Source organism: Cryptotermes secundus, unplaced genomic scaffold, assembly GCF_002891405.2.
Source record: "Cryptotermes secundus unplaced genomic scaffold, Csec_1.0 scaffold970, whole genome shotgun sequence".
NCBI lineage: Eukaryota > Metazoa > Arthropoda > Insecta > Blattodea > Kalotermitidae > Cryptotermes > Cryptotermes secundus.
The window spans coordinates 1,606-21,766 of NW_019744131.1; the positions used below are offsets into that span (position 1 = coordinate 1,606).

The 20,161-nt window shown below is 38.2% G+C and overlaps 1 protein-coding gene across 2 annotated transcripts in view; it reads right to left on the minus strand.

Moving 5' to 3' along the window:
• Positions 1-1,522: 1,522 nt before the first annotated feature.
• LOC111874559 (protein EFR3 homolog cmp44E) overlaps positions 1,523-20,161 on the minus strand; it is a 41,884-nt gene continuing 23,245 nt past the window's right edge. For both annotated transcript variants that reach the window (XM_023870150.2, XM_033755497.1), the window contains exons 4-6: positions 5,534-5,684; positions 2,933-3,085; positions 1,523-1,668 (exon numbers count right to left, since the gene is read on the minus strand). In XM_023870150.2, coding sequence (XP_023725918.2) covers positions 1,558-1,668; positions 2,933-3,085; positions 5,534-5,684 — 415 coding nt within the window. In that variant the 3' untranslated portion in view covers positions 1,523-1,557. The remainder of the gene's footprint in view (positions 1,669-2,932; positions 3,086-5,533; positions 5,685-20,161) is intronic.

Below are 20,161 nucleotides of genomic sequence, written 5' to 3' on the forward strand. Positions count from 1 at the left end.
AGTGTACTGGTAGGCCTAACCTACAAGTAGTGTGTTACTTTGTCTTAAGAAAGCTGATTTGTATTTTCGTAAGTATACAGTAGGCCTAACCTACAAGGAGTGTGTTATTTTATATCTTAAGGAAGTCGATTTGTATTTTCACAAGTGTTATTTATATCTTACATAAGTTGTTTGTATTTTCGTAAGTGTACAGTAGGCCTAACCTACAAGAAGTGTGTTATTTTATATCTTTAGTAACAGGTCTACCTCCTACACTGCTCCCTCCTTAAGGCTATTCATCCCAAAGCGCCTATAGGCTCACTCTTATGTCATCTTTTCCAGTTGGTGCAGGTGCTCCTACATCTCTGGCTTCCTCCACAATGTTTTGAAATTCGTTTTTCAAATCCTGACAGAAAATCCGATACTTCACTTCATGATCTCATGCCTGATATTTTGCCGAAGGCCTCACAAAATGTCACCTTTCTTCGTAGGTGTTGCTTAGGGCTTTGTTCCTTATGCTGTTGTTGCATTCCAGTTTTTCCCAATGTCTCTTCATGAATGTCCATCCTTTCTAGGTTCCCTGTACGGTACTGTCCTTGTCTGGTCCCTGATGAGCATGCTGGAATAGCACAGTGTGGTGCCCAACTTCTCCAAGGACCCACCATTGCCTTGGGACCATTTCTTCAGGTAGCCAGAGGCACCCTAGAGCTAGATGCTGGTCTCCATACCACTTCTTCAGTGATCTGACAGTTTGCACTGTAGCCTCTTCCTTAAAGACCTTACCATGCTATGCCTTGGAGTCTTTATTTCTTCAGGATTTGCTTCCATCTCTTCTGAGTAGACCCCTGATGCCTCTCCGTCAGCCTGCATCCCTTTTCACCAGGCTCCCATTTCTGTTATTATCTCCTTATGGTGAGAGACCATGTTTTCCTGCATGGCATTTACCTTGGCCATAAGGCATTCTGACTTCTGTTCTATCTGTTGTATTTTAGTGTCCTGTTGCACTGATTTTCATCCATGATATGTATACAGTGGCCGTCTTGTAGTGTACTCAATTTCACCTGTTACATAGTGCCATCATCAGGTGCCCTAATTATGCTAATCTACTGCATTGCTTGCCTTTATAAAATTATTTAAAAAGTGCGTATTTGTCAACTATAATAAATTTACACACACTGAAACTTGTTAAGATTATTCATCTTATTTGTCTTAATTAAAACTTGCGTGTGGTTCTTCCACTATGGGGGTCGTTTTTCTTATATTCTGTGTAAACCATGTCCTGTAATGTGTGTTCCCTTTGTCCCACTTTTAACTCCTCAGCATGGACAACTGTGGAAAACACAGTTACCAACAGTACTTCCACACTTGCATGTTGATTTGTTGCTGTGGAGACATGGTTGTTTGCAACTGTTACCTAGTAACAGGTCTACCCAGTACAATACATATGCACAATATTTCTTCGAACATGGGCGTTCAAGGTTTATTATGTTGGCTACATCTAAGAATCCAAAGATGCTGAAGTCCATAAAAACATATACTGTGATCACAGTACTTCTACATTACATGAAAAATAAATCCTCACCTTGAATTCTGCATATTATAAAGAAGTGATGGTACAATCTTGTCCATATGAACTGCTTCCCAGATGTTTTCAACCAGATCATCACATACAGTCTTCCTGACCACACCCTAAGACAGTGAATTTATTTTAATGTCAGAGTAGGACAATCTGCAAGGAACACTATTAAGAAGATTCTGAGGGAACCTGTTAACAAATACCTTACTTCAGAAAATCTTAATGTTTTGTACATAACATAAACTTTATACCTAACTGAGCAGTAAGAAAAAAGTCTGAAGGAATTTTCAATTTTTGTGCATACTGACTAAGGTATTTAAAAATTAACTTTGACTCTACATTCAGGTCTCAGCCTTCATTGGAAAACACAATTACAAACACTGTTTTCAATTTTATTAAATCAAAGTTCAATAGAATCTATTCAAAGGTTAACATTTTTGAGCCTAACCTTGGCATCCATCTCACATAAAACATCATAAGCAATATTAGTTTCCATGACAATCCATTAAACCACTGTTTCTCAACCAGAGGAATGCACAGAGATATACATCCTACTGGTGGGACTTGTTGATCAGATGGATGGGACAAAAGATCTTGAAAATAATAAGTTCCATTTATGAGTAATAAAATAATGAAATATATGTACAACATACACTCACATAATTTTGTTACAAACAGAAGCTCTGTCTACAAGTTATGAACGTACAAGACATGTGACTACTGTTTTTCAGAACACAGTTTTACATGTCACATTAAGACAGTCACTGCCGATGTGATGTGGCAATACAATATGACTGTGGTCTCAACCACATTACTTCTTGAAAAACACTGACATGAAAATGTGTCTTGACAACATTTTGACTGTTTCGTAATTTTCATAGAAAATGTGATGAAAGGTGAGTGTGATGTGGCAACACAGTATGGATTCTTTGTCTATGAACTCCACCATGTAAATTGTTAATTGACATTAAGATGAAAATGTTCCTTGGTAATATTTCAACCGGTACATAATTTTTTCATGAAAATTATGCATTGGTCATTATTTTACTAAGGGTACACAGATGTACTTAATTTTTCCCCAAATTTCTTGTTGAAAGGTAGGGTTGCATAAATTACATAGAGGTATGAATTATGACTACATACAAGGTACTGTAAAAATCCAATTGTTGTGAAAATTTAAAGCTTTATTGTAACTATAAAAGGCTATGGCTTTTTGATAAACTGACCAATGAGACATAAGATGCAGAATGCAATGCTCATACGTGCAGATGAGCAGTGTAATTATCAAAGAGGTCCAATGATCACGAATTTTAAGTTGCATCTATTCAGAACACTAGTTTTACAAATGTGCATCATATAAAAGTATGAACTACTAACCTGTAAACCTTTAATGCCTGCAAGCCTGATTTTGTCTCTAAGCTCAGGTTCATTATCATTACTGTGGCACATGGAAGAAAACTTGGACACAAAGAAATCATAACGTCGGTGATAGGATGGAGTATCTTCTTCAATGTTGGCAAATCTCACAAACTACAACAAAACAAAAACAAAAAAGCTATTCTGAGTCACTCTGAGTGGCTGCTTCAACCATTTTTCTGAATACCATTATTATTTAGTTCCTTTGCTGTCTATACACACTATAGAATGATAAAATGAATATACAAACTACTGTCATCCTAGGGACATTCAGTTAATACAAATTTGAGGCAACATCAGTGATATTTCAAATATGCCTTATTTGTTATATATTACTTGACAGGCACCAAGGTGTCAGCAACATGTCTAATTCCAGCCTCTTACAGACATGTGCAAGTATTGCTTCTGACCCACTCCTTCCAGGATGTGTCAGGCTATGCCAATGCCACACATTGTCTCTGAGTGAATCATTTTAGGTACAGTAATTCATAGCTATACTATATCCTGGTCTTCTTCTGAACTAGCAAATGAGATTCAGATCTTCCCTTGAACATGGATGGTTAACTGCCCAAGGCAAAATGTTGGGACAATTAGACATCCAGGAGAAATGAATGTGATTCAAACTTTGGTCAATACCACATACCATTTTACAGTTAGACACACAAGTGACCAATACACAAACTTGGGAGAGAGAGAAACTCAGTATTAACCCACCAGAGACTAGACAAATTGCATTATTACTTTTATGAACCACCGAAAAAGATAGTTACATTAAGTTTGACAAAATAACGAACTGAAAACAAATGTGTCTTTTATTCAAAATTATTAACATTACTGAAATTGAGATATGAAGATGCTAGAGTCATAGCCATAACATATATGTAACACTAATTGTGTACTTCTGATGTAATGTGAACAGTGCTGGGCGTAATAGGAATGCTCTTATGTGTACGCATTACAGTCGTTACTTCAAATCTGACAGTGGAAAAATTGTAATAATAGAAGGGTGAACTCTTCTAGCAAATAACAATTATTCTGGTGTTTCAAAAACCTGTGTTTAATTTGATTGACTTGTATACAATGCACAAAATGCTCCTTATTCTTCTTGCTGGTGTTAACTGAAACCCTAACTGATTTCCTTGAATGAAGAATTATGTTCAATGTGCCTGAATCACTTTCAGTTCATAACTGATACTTTCCCACATGGATCATAAATAATGGAGTCTGGTGCATGTTTGAGGAGATATCTGCAATGGCAAATATGTAATGGCAGAGTCAGCCTGGTGCAGAAAGTATGGTCATCAATATGAGCAGGTGATCTACTAAAGAAATGAAACCCCAAGACCAGAAGAAAAGCCCCTACCACCTTAAAACTGGTTACTCTCATCTCTCTTGTCCCATTCACTAAACTAACTGGTGACACCTTTTGCAAATCACTGTGGAAGCACTTGACTCTCATTGTGATAGAAAATATGACCAATTCATATGCTACATGCTACAGTTTGTTCCTGGGTAAGAAAAGAATACTTGAAAGGGGAAGATGGTGCTCTCCATGGGGTCTGTGCCATGGCTATATAATGAGAGTCCGTGTGTAGCTAGGGACATTAGAGAATTAGATTACAGAACTGGAACTGGGAGTGCAGTCGGTTGTAGGTAGGAGTTGGCCAAATGAAGTTAGTACATGATGAACAATTAGCCGGATCTTCTGTCAGGTTATGAAAAATCAGGAACAGGACATTGTGGAGGTGTTAGACCCCTCCACAGCCCCCACACAGATAGGCTACTTGGGACAAGCTTACTTAAGGAGGGAGCAATGTTATGCATATAACCATTCCTGGACAACAACTGAGCATAAACATTCCAATAAACACACAAAAATCGGAGCTATGTTCTTTGCGAAACATGCTGCAACTCATTGCTGGGTAACACAACAATACTTGACAGGGAAAGATGATGTTTTCCAAGGGGTCCATGCTGCAGATATATAACTAGAGTCTGCTTGTAGCTAGGGAGATTAGAGAATTGAAATTGGGATTTCAGTCAGTTCTTGGTACAAAATGGCCACAGGAAGTTAGTGGCTGAAGAAGAATTAGAAGTCAGCCTGTGAAGACTTAGTGTGTGATTAGAAGATTTAGTCACAGCGGGAATGTTTTAGTTCCATTACCAGCATATGACTAGCAAAGACTGATAATCCTAGTGCGTGTGTAACGGTGAACCATAAATTGTGTAAATCTGAGACAACGCTGTATTTCTTTGAGTATGTGTTGACTGTATAAGGTGTTATTTAATCCAGTCATCCAGTTCAGAACCCATTAGTATTTATCACGGAACCCTAGAAACGTGACAATATTATCATTCATTTTCAGTTTTTCTTGCATAGTTACAGTTTACACATAAAGAATTAAGAAAGTGTGTTGTGTGAATAGGGCTTCACTTCTTTCTTCTAGTGCACAAAGCATCTTTGACTGATCTTTCAATTACCTTTGACCTGTTTTTAAACTGACTGAGATAAGTCCAAATACAATAAATAAAGTTTAAATTAAAGTCTTAAATTTAACACACCGACTGGGTAGCAAGAATTTGTAGTTGTGGATCAGTAGATTCCAGAAGTTTCTGCACCATTTTGAGGAAGCTCTCAACAAACAGGTTCAGTGTTTGTGCATGGCATGCTACCAACAGTTGATCCATAGCTTCCATAGCGATGACAACAAACCTACAAAACAACAATTCTTACCGATTACTAAATACAACCATTAAATTCTATTCACGAGTTCCATTATACAGAACATTTTTATACTATAATTCTCCAGGCACAGTTAACAACATATGCAAATGAAATTGCTAGTGATATTTATATCCTAGGAGATAGAGTTCTCCATAGTCACTGCTGTAAGAAACTCAAATCCAATAAAACTGCTAGTGACTATCAATGTTCATTTCACTGTACTATGTAAAATACAGACACACTAACCACAACCCATGGGCCACACCATAGCTCAAGCAGTTAGTCGCTGGCTTCCTACCGCGGCAGCCTGGGTTTGATCCCGGGTCTGGTCAAGTGGGATTTGTGTGGACAAAGTGGCGCTGGGGCAGGTTTTCTCCAAGTACTTCGGTTTCCCTTGCCAATCATCATTCCACCAATTTCTCCATAAACACCCTCACCTATCATCTGGGGCTGGTACAATAGGCCAGAAGCGGCCACAGTACCAAGTGGACTCAGTCCCACCCCACCAAGTAATAAAAAAAAAACCATAACCCATGAAACATTTCATGCCACATTATTGTTTACATATATTAACCATTTCACACTATCTAAAGTACACCATTTGCCACGAATGTGATCCAGTTATTACATGGGTAGTGGTAATAAATTTACATTTTCTGTCTTCCTTTGAGATATCATATTCACTCTTTACATTGGCAGCTACATTTCCCTTTTAATAGGAATATATGAGTAAAAATTTAATAATGGGTACTAAAATGCTCCCCTAAAACAATCCACATATGAAAACCACTCCTAACAATGATGGCAACTCTTTGAACACAACCACCTCTACAGTAAATCCTCGTCCAATTTGAGCGTTAGGTTCCTTGAGAAGGATGCATTACATAAATCTGCAAAGGATAAACTTAACGCACTGCAGGGTAATGTGAATTCAGTCATATAAATTTCCCACTAACAGGCCTACCTACAGGGGATGGACAAAAATATGGAAACACCCAACAAAAAACACATTACCGTGACTAATATGGAGTAGGACAACCTCTGGCTTGCAGTCTCCTTGGAATGGATAAACAGAGGTCCTGTATGATTTGCAAGGGAGTCTTGTACCATTCTTCCTGCAAAACATTGACAAGTTCTGTTAACAATGATGGAGGTGGATAGCGCGCACGCAGATTGCTCTCCAAAACAGACCATAAAGGCTCAATAATATTGATATCTTGCGATTGTGGGGGCCATGGCAGATGTGACACTTCATCTTAGTGTTCAGAAAACCAGTCCTGGATGATGTGAGCTGTGTGAACATGGGCATTTTCGTCTTGGTAAATGGCATCACCATTAGGGAACAAAGTTTGCACCATTGGATAGACCTGGTCGCCCAAAATGGTCACATGGTCATTGGCAGTGCAGTGGCCTTGCAGGGTAATGATGGGTCCGACAGAATACCACGATATGGCTGCTCATACCATGATTGAACCCCCGCCATGTTTCACTTTTGGCAGCAAACAATCTAGATTGTAAGCTTGGGATGGCGTTCTCCAGATGTAAACTCGGCCAGAAGTCAGAAACAGTGTGAAGGTGGACTCATCTGACCAAATGACCATCTTCCATTACTCTATAGTCCAGGTTTTATGACTTCGGCACCACACTCTCCTCTTAGTGGCATTTTGGTCACTGATGAGTGGCTTTGGAATTGCAGCTCGTCCAGAAATACCCTGCTCATGGAGTTCCCTTCATACTGTTTTGGTGCTGACAGGGTTTGTGAGCGTGACATTCAGTTCACCAGTCACTTTTACAGATGTAGTCTTCTTATTTTTCGTCACAATCCTACGCAATTTTCGTCTGTCTCGATCGCACAACAACACACATTTCCATCCACGTTGGTATTTATCGGATGCGGTTTTTCCAGTCCTCCTGTGTGCGGTCATAATCTTGGATACTGTGCCTCGTGAAACACCAAAAACCTCGATTACCTTGGTTACGGAAGCACCCACCATACAGGCCCCAACAATTTGCCCGTGTTCAAATTCTGTTAGCTCTGACATGATGCACTAAAACCTGCACAGAACACTGTCTTGATAACAAATGAAGCTTGCATTGTATTGCGGGGGTTGTACAGGCAGTGGTATTGGGTAGATACGACATCGTCACCTACAAACATCGCTAAAATAAACACTTCAATTCAGGCATACATTTCACGAGGTGTTTCCATATTTTTGTCCATCCCCTGTAGATACATATTGTCATGTGTTGGGTATGTCATGCAATAAATAACTTTGCGTGGGTCTCGGATTTAGAGAATCTTTATTGGACACTCACATGCTTTACAATTATTATCACTTGCAGTATCACAATTACTGCTTCCACTGTATCTCAGCCAATACTACACTGCTTTCGGCAGCGGCTTTCTGAAGACTGACTTCTTGCTGTCTTCTTGGAGTCTTTATGTAGGTGTTCTGCGGACTGGATACCAGACACCATTCCTCACTGTTTCGTTTCTACTGTCCGCTGTTACGTAATGGGTCTTCGGTTGTTAATCTCTGTAGAGATTCGGCATTCTCTATGCAATGGCTCAATGTTAGAATTACAATACCACTCTTGTTACTTCTTATCCAATGGTATGTTCTAGCATTTCCATGGAAGTAACACTTCTGGATTCCAAACGTGTGACAATATTTTATCATGTGCACATGCACACATACTAATGAATGGCCCTATCTACTGTATATGAAACAAGAAGTTCTTGGAAGAACTAATCATCTAGTTTCCTTTTGATGTTACATGAAGTACACAAAAACCGAAAAACTGGGATAGAGGGACACAAAGACACATAAATGGGCTATTGCCTAGCAATGATAAGAGTGTCGCACAGACAGACAACAAGGTGGTCTCATAATACACTCAAGAAGTTGAATGATGAATGGTTTTGTTGATGATGCATTTGGAAGCAGGGAGATTAATGTTTTCAGGTCAATGAATCATTATAAAGAACAACGTTGAACTCCACTGAAATGGACGCAGACATTCACAGTTGGGGATCACTTGAAACTCCCCTCCCCCATTGGCTTTCTACAGAGATTAACTTTTACATCATTTTCAATATGCATTTGCGATGCTTCGTGTTTTCTAACTCTTTCTGACAAATGTTTAAGGTCAGTTATACCTGTCACAGTCCAACTCGTTTCCCCACCAAACAATAAACACACAAAACAAAAAATTGATTTCTTTTCTTCACTTACAGTCAGCCATTTCTTCTTGTGAAACCAAGATAATGGAAACGTTCTTTTCTGAGTCTTGCAGTTCTGATCAAGTTTGAAATCTGTTGGTTGATGAGCGCCAAGAGTTTTTACTTGTAATTTCTCTTCTAAACTCAAAGTTGAGAATGGTGATTTCAGAAGGGTGTCCACCCTATTCATATTAATCACTAAATCTAATTTGAATACAATATTAACCTAAAACCTAATTTGGAAATTACACTTGGAAAACAACTTTAATTTAGGCCTACGCTAAAATTACTTTATTCCCAAACTTGTATCTTCTCCACTGCTCAAAACACAACTGAAAGATGGAATCTGAATGGTGTCTGAAAACCTACCCTCTGTCTATTCTTACAAACATGTTACTTAAGGCTGGAAGAATTGAGGTAAGTTCACAACAACATCCACAATCCACCCGTCCCTTTCAGCCTTGTGTACAGTGTTCTTTTTTATTGTGGGCTTGCCAAAACTAGCCCCAGGAGTGACATTTCAAGACTCATGCGATACTTAGAATCCCTGAAAGGTTCACTGAACTTAAGGCTGCTAACGGTACACACAGTAAGGGCTAGAGACGAGCTAGCCCCTGCGTTATTGTAACCGTACAAATAAGCTGTGATATGGCCAAGACATCACTATTGCATTTTCGTGTCTCTTTAATTACTTCATGATAATGAGAAATATTAATATTTTGATACAAATTTGATCTCAATAAACAGAATAAAATGTGAACGAACATGAAAATTCAATACTACAACAAAATCAGGTGGGACTTAGCCCCTTTACCCCTAATGACGCACCGCCCCTGGCTTTCCTATTAAATGTGTCAAGATTTCCCTGTATGGTGCTATGAGTTCAAGCTCTTGAGCAAATTTTGCCTTGTAAAATGCTAGAACATGTTTGGCTGACTGGATATTCAAATTTTCCACATTCACCAAATAACTGTTCACAATCACTTCTGCATGTACAAGGAAATAAAGGTTAGACAAGGTTTCTCAATGTACATATAAGAACTGAAACTTCAAAATTATATAATCTTAACCACTATCATTTCAATACAAAATAAACAAGTCAGGAAATGTGCATATAACACAGCAATTGTGGCACGTCTGCCTTGTTAATGCCTCTAGATTTACAAATTTGTAAATGATACTATTTTCAGTTCTCTTACAAATATGATAACCACATTATTTCAAGCAAAAACACTGCTAAATATGTGCATTTTAAATGTATTTTCCAACTTCCTATTAAATACACTCATCAAGGCCTAAAACCATACAAACTGTACATAAACCATAAATTTTGTCTTTTTTTTTTTTAATTGCAATCTTTTGCTGAAACGACTGAAGCATTTATTTTTATTTTATGAATCACATTGTGTATATAATACTATAAGTTTTTGTACCATTACATGTTTGACTAGCGTATAATAAAATGATAAATTAGAAGTTGTGTACTGTACAGTAGCTGACACTGAATTTGCTATTGCAAAATTGAAAAGGTATAAATCGCCAGGTAGTGCTCAAATCCAGGCAAAATTGATTCAAGTAGGAAGTGACACTTCATAGTCTGAAATCCATAAACTCATTTAATTCTATTTGGAATACAGAATAATTGCCTAACAGTGGAAGGAGTCTATTACTGTATCAATTTACAGAAAGGGTGATAGAAGTGACTGTAGCAATTATCGTGACATATCACTGTCATCAACCCTATAGAAAGTTTTATACAATACCCTCGTCTCAAGGTTAAGTACATATATAGACAAAATTATTGGGGATCATCTGTGTGGGTTTCGACATAACTGATCAGCTTCTTTGCATTCATCAAACAGTAGAGAAAAAATATCAGTATGGTGAGACAGAACATCATTTATCCATAGACTTCAAGAAACCCTGTGATCCAGTTAGGAGAGAAGTATTGTACAATATTCTCACAGAGTTTAGCATATCTGTGAAACTAGTCAGGATGACTAAACTGTGTAAAGTGTTAAAGTAGATGTTTTATCATCACTACTTTTCAAATTTGCTCTAAAATATGCCATTAGAAAGGTCCAGGAAAACCAGGTAGGACTGAAATTAAATGTGACATATCAGCTGCTGCTCTCTGCTAACAACATGAATCTGCTGGGAGATAACATTTATATCATCAATAAAATACTGAAACTTTCAAACTTGGTGTTTGACATAGGAGGAACACAGACTGAGGGTGTTTGAGAACAGGGTGCTGAAGAGAATATTTGGACCCAAGACAGATGAAGTGACAGTGCATAAGGAGGATCTTCATAACTTGTACTGTAAACCAAGTATAATCAGAATGACCAAGTCAAGGAGGATGAGATCAGCATGACATGTAGCATGAATAGTGGTGAAGAAGAATGCATATAAGAAATTGGTGGGGAAGTCAGAAAGAAACAGACCTTTATAAAGACCAAGATGTAGGTGATCGGACAATACCGTCAGAATTTAGGGGTGACTATGGACAGGGCATGGATTGATGAATGGATTTATTGAGAGCTTGTGTACACCACTCGGAACTACACTTTACTGTTCACTGACACACAGACAAGTGTTCTCAGTCTATTACAGTCTCCAATAACAGATTTAGAACAGTGGAGACTCTTCAGCTCCCGGCTCAGGTCTTCTTGTCACATCCGCCCACGCAGAACTCTTCATCAACTGACAACTATCTGGGTCCCAGGCTGGTTGCCATTTCACACCAACCTCCTATCTTCTCTTCAAAGGCTGACTTTCAACTGACATCTTCAACCAACAACGGCTTCGTTGATTCAAACTGTACTGCTTATAACATCTCAGCAAGGACCACATAGAAAACACCATTTTTATATTCCGATGTTGGTGCCCATTGCTGTGAAAATGTGTTTACTGAACCACTGCTTAGAAATAGGTTGCATAACCCCGATTGTCGTGTGTGTTATCTACAAATGGCTGCTGTTTGCAGAGTTACTGCTTCGCAATATGTCCACATGCCATAATATTAAAATGGATCTTAGAGAGACAGGATGGAATAGCATAAACTGGATTGATCTGGCCCAGGATAGGGATCAGAGGAGGACTCTTTTTAACATGGTAATGAACCTAAAGGTTCCATAAAATGTTGGGAAGTTCTTGAGTAGGTGCTCAGCTGGCAGTATCGCAAGAAGGGCTCAGTTCCATGAAGTTAGTTAGCTAATTAGTTATTATAAACATGTAAAAATATAAATTTAGGTATGAAGAAGCCCCACTTGATTGTTATATAAAACAGGAAACTTCAGTAACCTTTGAATGTGTTTGAAAACTATAGTGTGATTCTTTTACAAATAAACAAATATTACAGGAAGGATAATGGATTAGTATGTCAGCTGATTGTACAGTGTAACAAAAACGAATAATGTAACCCATGGAGTGACAGTAAAATGTCGCATTTTAAAAAAGAAATTAGTCCTGTAATGTGGGTCTGTTCTTTTAGAGAGCTGGATGGAGAGACATAAAAGAAGTACTGTATAATATTTGAACTGAATGTGGAATATGCAAAATAAAGTTCTTAAATTAATTACAAAATGTATGAAGGAGATAATTTGTAGCCACATACTTATGAGACGAGATTTCAATTCATGATGGGCTTACTATGTTTCAACTTTTAGACCACGAGCTGGTCTGAACATAATCTTGTATTTACATTTTCAAGGGCCACCTGAACCTTGTGCTTTACAATTTCCTATGATGACTAATAATTAATATGGCAGACACACAAACAAGGAGGGAGCAACAGTAGCACTGTCTCCCTAATGATGCGATCCGTGTACTGGGTCTTGGCAGCATGGATGGAGGTACTGTGAAACTCAATTCAATGTCCCAAGTCAGTACTGCATTCAGACACGGCTGACTTGTCTGGATGTTAAAGACGGATGTGCCGCTGCTGCTCCTTCAACCTCGTGTCCACAGAACGGCCTGTCTGCCCAATGTAGACCTTGCCACACTCACAAGAGATTCTGATTACATCTGGTGCCTTAGTCACAGGTTATCTTTCACCGGCCAGAGGAAACTAGATAATTTCTTGGGAGGCAGGCCCACTGATTTTATGTTGTGCCAAGACAGCACTCTGCTGATACAGTTGAACATAGTCCCGAAACAGGGCACGAAGGCGACTGAGTCTGGTTTACAGTCAGGCTGACTGATGTGCAGACAACGGTCGAGGACTCTGTTGGTGGTCATTGTAACTGTTCTGCCTAAAACATCCCCCAGGAACACCAACTTCACCTGTAGGCTGTCTTCATCGCATACAGCTCTAGCCCTGGAACCAGTGTGGAAAGTATAGCTTGCTCGTTGGATGGGTGGTGGTGGGACCCAGCGTTAAGGTAGAGGTTAATATTGTTAAGTTTATGCTACACTCTGTGGCCCAGAGGACCATTAGGTCTCCTGTAAATATCTATGTCAAGGAAGTAGAGGTGGCTCTCAGTTTCGGTTTCCATGGTGAACAGAATACAATGGTGGATACTCTTCATATGGCTCAGGAAATTCTTAAGCTTATTGGACCCATGTGGCCAGATGACAAAGCTGTCATCCACACAGCGGAACCAGCAGAGGGGCCTGTGGGGGCCAAATCAAGCGCCCTCTCTTCAAAGTCCTCCATATAGAAGTTCCAAATAACTGGAGACAGTGGTCAGCCCATGGCCACACCATAAATTTGCTCACAGAACTGGCCATTGAAGCTGAAGTATGAGGTGGTCAGGACATGGCGGAAGAGTCTCCAAAAATGTCTTTGAAATGTTGTCCTAGCACATCCATAGTATCCTTTATTGGCACCCTTATGAGAGTGACACCACATCGAAACTGACCATTATATAATGAGGACTGACTTGGAGAGACCCCAAGGTGTGGGTAAATTCCAGTGAGTTTCTCATGTGATGTGGAGAGTTTCCAGTGTGGTTGCTAAGTATGCCAGCCAAGTGTTTGGCCAAGCAATAGGTAGGGAAGCCAATTGTGCTGACAATGAGCCTTAATGGAACATCAGGCTTGTGAATCTTCTGCAACACACAGAGTCTAGGGGGCCTGGAACTTTATGGTCGTAGTTGTTGGCAAACCACCTCATCAATCCAAGACTTTTTCAGAAGTTCTTCGCTCACAGATTTTTATACTCTGAAAATGGGGGCGATACATTCCTCTGAAACGATGGTTTACACAATATCTAAACAGCGCCACATCCCAGAAGAGAGCATTCTTCTTAACTAGATGTTGGTGGTACAAAATGTTCATTTAGTCCAGGAACAAGATGAAGAAATGGTATGTATTTAGCATACATTTCAACATTTATTTTCTATACATCTTTGACTAATGACTCTAATAAAACATTCCAAAGTGGATCACAACATGTTTATTTGTCTCAATTCAAATAACTTCATGCACATATCTTCATGAGAGCAAACGAAACCTGTATGTGAACAACCAGAAATTGGTTGCAACATTTCTTTCATTTCTTGAGAAAACTCTTCAAACTGCTATGGTGCACCATTCACTTTGATTATATTCTACCTCTGGTCTTGAAGCTGAAGCCCTGAAGCCTTTTTTGAAGGAATGTGTTATTTACAAGTTCCATAACCACAGAATGTAGGGTAATTAACTTGTGACAATTTTCTTTCATTCTTTCGCTACCTTCATTAGCACAGTCTGCCCAGTGTTGACTGAAATGAACTTTTCTAAGTAATATTTAACTTTTAAAATTTCATAGATGAAACATTAAGACAGCTTCAAGATGCTGGCACAACAAATCTTTGTACACTATTAATTTGGCATCACTGTTGCCAACTAGTGTATAAAAACATGCCTCATGTCACAGCACTACATATCCATACTTCTTACAAGCCATCACAGAGCATACTGGCATTCCTTTCCTTCCATTTTATAAATTAACAACATAAACAGTACTGAGAGCATACAGCACCAATGACAGGACGATTAGTGGATACAGAGCAGTTGGTGGAATGAGAATTAGAGGGAGAAACCAAAGTACTCAAGAGAAAATATATCCTTGGGCCATTTTGTCCATCACAGATTTTACATGACCTTACATGGGTCTGAACCAGGCCACAGTGATGGGAAGCCTGCAACCAAATGAGCGATTGCATGGCCCATCAGTATTCCAATGACTTAAGTTCCTATTATGATTTTTTGAGCTATACATCACTTTAATACTAATCCTCTATTTTCAACCTATTAATGCAACATTAGTTTTATATAAAGTGTTCACTTCTCAGCTATATTTATGTACAATACTATGCAATGTAAAATGTAAAAAATGTGCAACTTATTTATAGAATTCGCTACAGCTTTAAGGTTGTCGTAGTCTTGGAATTACATTCTTCTTTGTGCACTCTGAGAAAGGCATGTGGCTCGCAACTGTGACAAATGTGAAACAAATTCCATAAGCTAGTCTTCTGCGAATTCATTTCCAAAGTTCACAACATGTGATTACTTACAGCTCTGAAGCTTTAAAGTTGTTAGGTATATTTATGTACGATTAGAAAGAAAATTTCACATGCTTTACAAAGGAGCTGCGATAGCATAGTTGGTATAGCGACTAGCTACAGGCTGGACATCACAGGAATTGGAGTTCAAGTCCGAGTAGGGTCAAGTACTTTCTCTTCTCCATGTCGTCCAGACTGGGTCTGGGGTCCATCCAACCTCCTAACCAATAGGTACCGGAGTAGCCTTTCCCTGGCGGTAAAGTGGCCAGTGTGTGAAGCTGACCACTCACCTACAGGTAGTGCCGAGGTCAAGAGAATGTGGATCTATACATCCATTCCCCCATATGGCTTCATGGAGTACTACCTAATTAGTTAAGTACAGGGATACTTTTACCTTACTTACTATGAGATCTTAATACAATGCATTCAATGATTGAGAAAACCTGGCAACAGTGTAGAGGGGACATAACATTCCTCACAGATTGCTGCTGTTAACTGCCGACAGCAGAATGACTCATTAGCATTGATAAACGCACGCCATCAGGTGGTCTGAGCTTGTCACTGCAGTAAGTAGAGTTAAAAGTCAGCCTCTGTTAGAGGTGTCGATAGGCGGTTGACATTTATACTGTAACGAAGTTCACTACTGAACAGCATATTTACTGTCGAAACTTTTGCAAGGAAAAAACTTACAGAAAATGTATCAGTAAGTTTCATTATAGATATTCTGACTCACCAGTTACCAAAGAGTCGTGTGTATGCAAGTTTGTGAAAAAGTGGCAGGTCACAGGTTTAATGTGTGACATAAAGAAGCAATCGAAGAGGATTGTGCTGACTGAAGAAAAAGTTCGGGATACTGAGGCAAGACTACAGATCAGTCCTTGAAACTCATTAAGACGTTTAGCACAGGAAACCGGTGTTTTGCTAGAATCTGCTTACACAGCCACAAAATTAATCAAATTTTTCCCATGTAAAATAACATTTGTGCATGAGTTGAAACAACCAGATTATGCAGCAAGAATTCGTTTTTGCAACAGCTGCTGCAAAATGTGCACGATGCAATCGTGGATCCACAGCTTCTGTTCATGACTGATGAGGTGTGGTCTCATGTTACTGGCCATGAAGATGTATAAAATGTAAGAATATGGAGCGATGAAAATCCTCATACTGTAGAGCAAGTACCATTACATAGTGAAAAGGTGGGGCTGTGGTGTGCTGTAAGTCTGCAGTGAATCATTGGCCCCTTATTTTTCCACAAAACCGTGAACTCTTGACAGGTATGTTAATGATATATCAAATCTGTTCTTCAATCACCTGACTGCTGAAGAAAGATAATAAGGGTTAGTAAGACAACGCTACAGCACATACAGCTAATGCAACCATGGTCACAATACGGGAAGTGTTTGAAGGCAGAATAATCAGCAGGGGACTATAGCCTTCCAGATATCCCGATCTCAGTTTTTGCGAATTTTATCTTTGGGGAAATCTAAAGGGAAAAGTTTACAAGAATAATCATCACAGCACTGAAGCTATGCAGAATGAAATAACACGCGTAACTGGTACAATTACTGTGGAAAAACTTCAGAAAGTGTCACATAATTTATTTATGCTATGTGGGGCATGTTTGCAAGCAGAATGGGGTCACTTTCAGCACCAGTTATAAAGTACGGTAAGTTTCTGTTATTTTTTTACAGTATTCTTATAAATGTGTGCATGTACAACAACTGATGTGAGAGAATCAGTGACACGACTACACTCTTGCTAGAGGGAAGGGCAAGGTAGTCATGGAGAAACATTCCATCCACTCTACGCTATTGAGAGTGTGCACGTTTATCAGTGCTAATGACTCATTCTGCCATCAGCAGTTACAACATCAATCTTAGAGAAATGTTGTGTCTGCTCTACACTGCTGCCAGTTTTCCTCGATCACTGAACGCCTTATATGTCTCAAAACTGCATCTGTAAAAAAAGTCATTAAGTAAAACCTTCCAGAGATGTCTTCTTTAACCTAGTGAGAACATTTTTAACAACCTTAATTTCAAAAACCACTTGAAATAATAAAAAATTAGGCAAAACTGCTTAGCTATGGAATCAATACACATGCAAAATTTCATCACAGTCTCAAGACTGTGAGGTGTAAATTTTATTTTCAGGTGTGGTGGTTTTCCATTGACTGATTCTGTACTCTTTCTTTCAGAATCTGTTTATATGTTAGGCCTTGTATATCTTGTCTTGAGATATTTCTCAAACAGCACAATTACATAGCAATGAGCAGAACAAAACTTGAACGTTTTACTATATAGAGAAACAACAAACATAGTCTTTGGAGAGTTTGATTCTGTACTCTTTCTTTCAGAATCTGTTTATATGTTAGGCCTTGTATATCTTGTCTTGAGATATTTCTCAAACAGCACAATTACATAGCAATGAGCAGAACAAAACTTGAACGTTTTACTATATAGAGAAACAACAAACATAATCTTTGGAGAGTTCATGTTTCATCTGAAAAGTGAAACAAAAATTTATAATACTCTGAAGTGCAGTCTTTCTTAGTTTTTTTTTGAAGAGGTAAGTTCTTGCATTAAAATCTTCTTGGGTGACCATGTCAACGTTCAGTTAAAAAAACATTTCAGAGATCCCTGCCACCTCCATCATCATTGTCTGTGTGGTGAATTGCCTCAGTGTGATACTTCATTTTACTGGCACACCACATCACATGAGGGCAGAGTCAAATTGTGCAGTCACTGATCCAACGCTAAATGTTTCACCATGTTGCTCAAACTGGTATTCCTGTTTGCTGATTAGTTTCTGCCTTCTATTTAACATGCTCTTCCTCGCTTGCCCCTTTGGATGCTATCTGATCTGTCTGTCAAAGAGCCTTAACAATATGGTGGAGAGATGAATACCTTCCTGTCACACATTAAGCCAATAGGTTGAGGCATTACTTGTACACTGACAGACTGATATGTAACAGCCATATATGGTTGTTCACTACATCCACCCTTATGATGGAGACAGAGATCTCCAAAACGATGATTTTAAACTGAGCACTGACATAGTAGATCACCTGGGACGATTTTAGTTCACTTGTTCACTATGAAAGCTTCAAATCTTACATAGGTGAAGTCTTTGAGAACTAACATTTGACATGTCCAATTGTAATTCTCCACAGCTCTGGATGAAATAATTTAATTCAATTCAATTCGTGTTTATTTACGTGCAAACTTAACAGCACAGAGGCCAATTACAAAGCTAGCATGAATAGAGAAATACACAAAAATAATTAAAAAACAAAATACAACAATGATAGTCTATATTAACTACACAGTTAGCATGAATAAAGATACAGAAGCAAACATACACAGGCAAAACCACAAAGAGAGAATCTGAGTTTCAAACAGAGCAACATAAATAATTCAATTCAATTCAATTCTGTCATTTATGTGGCAAGTCAACAGCTGCAAGGCCAATTACAGACAGAGCACAGTGTAGATAAAAGTAATTACATTATAGACAAACATAATATAAAGTCCAAGACAAATTACAGGCAAGCACTGGGGAAAACACAATAATGTAGAAAAGTAAACAAACAAACAACTGCTAATAATTCAATTCAATTCATGTTTATTTACGTGCAATAACTTAACAGCACAGTGGCCAATTACAAAGTTAGCACGAATATATAAGGTACAGAAAAATAATTAAAACAAAATACAAATATGACAGAAATAAATCTGTGAGCATAAATCTAGAGAAGACTTAAATATATACATACATTTATGAATTATTACGAGTGTTGCTAATACTATTAGTAACTAAATACTAAGATAAGACAACTGGGAGTGATAGCATAAAATTAATAACAAGTCAATAAATTAAAACCAATTACATAAGAAAATTAAAGTTAGCCGAGGTATACACATTTGTAGTTAATGAAAACACTAATCCAATTACACTGTAAAAGGTTTGGTACATGATTGTAAAATATGATTCAGAGAAACCGCTCCATCTGCAAATATGTCGAGATCTTTACCCACCATGTTGGTAGCAAAGGAGCACCGAGAAGAGGGACAGTGTCTTTTTGAGGGACAAACGCTAAAAGTAGAGAAGTCTCGAACATGGCACGTAGGAACACGAAGACTAGCATTATCCAGAAGAGAGGAGCAGGATTTAAGGCCACGATAAACCTGAATGAAGAAGAGTGCATCAAGAAGATGTCTACGCAGACTTAGAGGGTGCAATCTTAGTCTCTCTAAGGCAGATGTATAACTATAGTCGCTATGTGGGAAGTAATGATAGAAACAGACAGATGCAACTTTTTCTGGATGCGCTCAAGTTTTGTGGAGTCAGTAGACGTGATAGAATTAAAAGCTACTGAGGCATATTCCAACTTGGACCTGACTAGTGTAAGATACTGCATATATAAACAGTCAAGAGAAGAAAATCTAAAAGTTATTGAGCATATAAGACCTAGCAGCTTTATGCATTCGGAATATAAAAAATCAACATGATTGTGAAAATACAATTTAGAATCAAAGAAAACACCTAGGTCCTTAACACAACTGGTGTGTGTAATAGCAGTATGACAATAGCAATAATAATAATAAATTCATTAACATAAATCTAAGTGTTATTAAGAACTGAGAAATGAAACATATAAATATTTAATTAAGAAATGAAAAGTATAGATTTTCAGAGAGGATAATAATAATAATAATAATAATAATAATAATTCAGTTTATTGTTGTTTATTG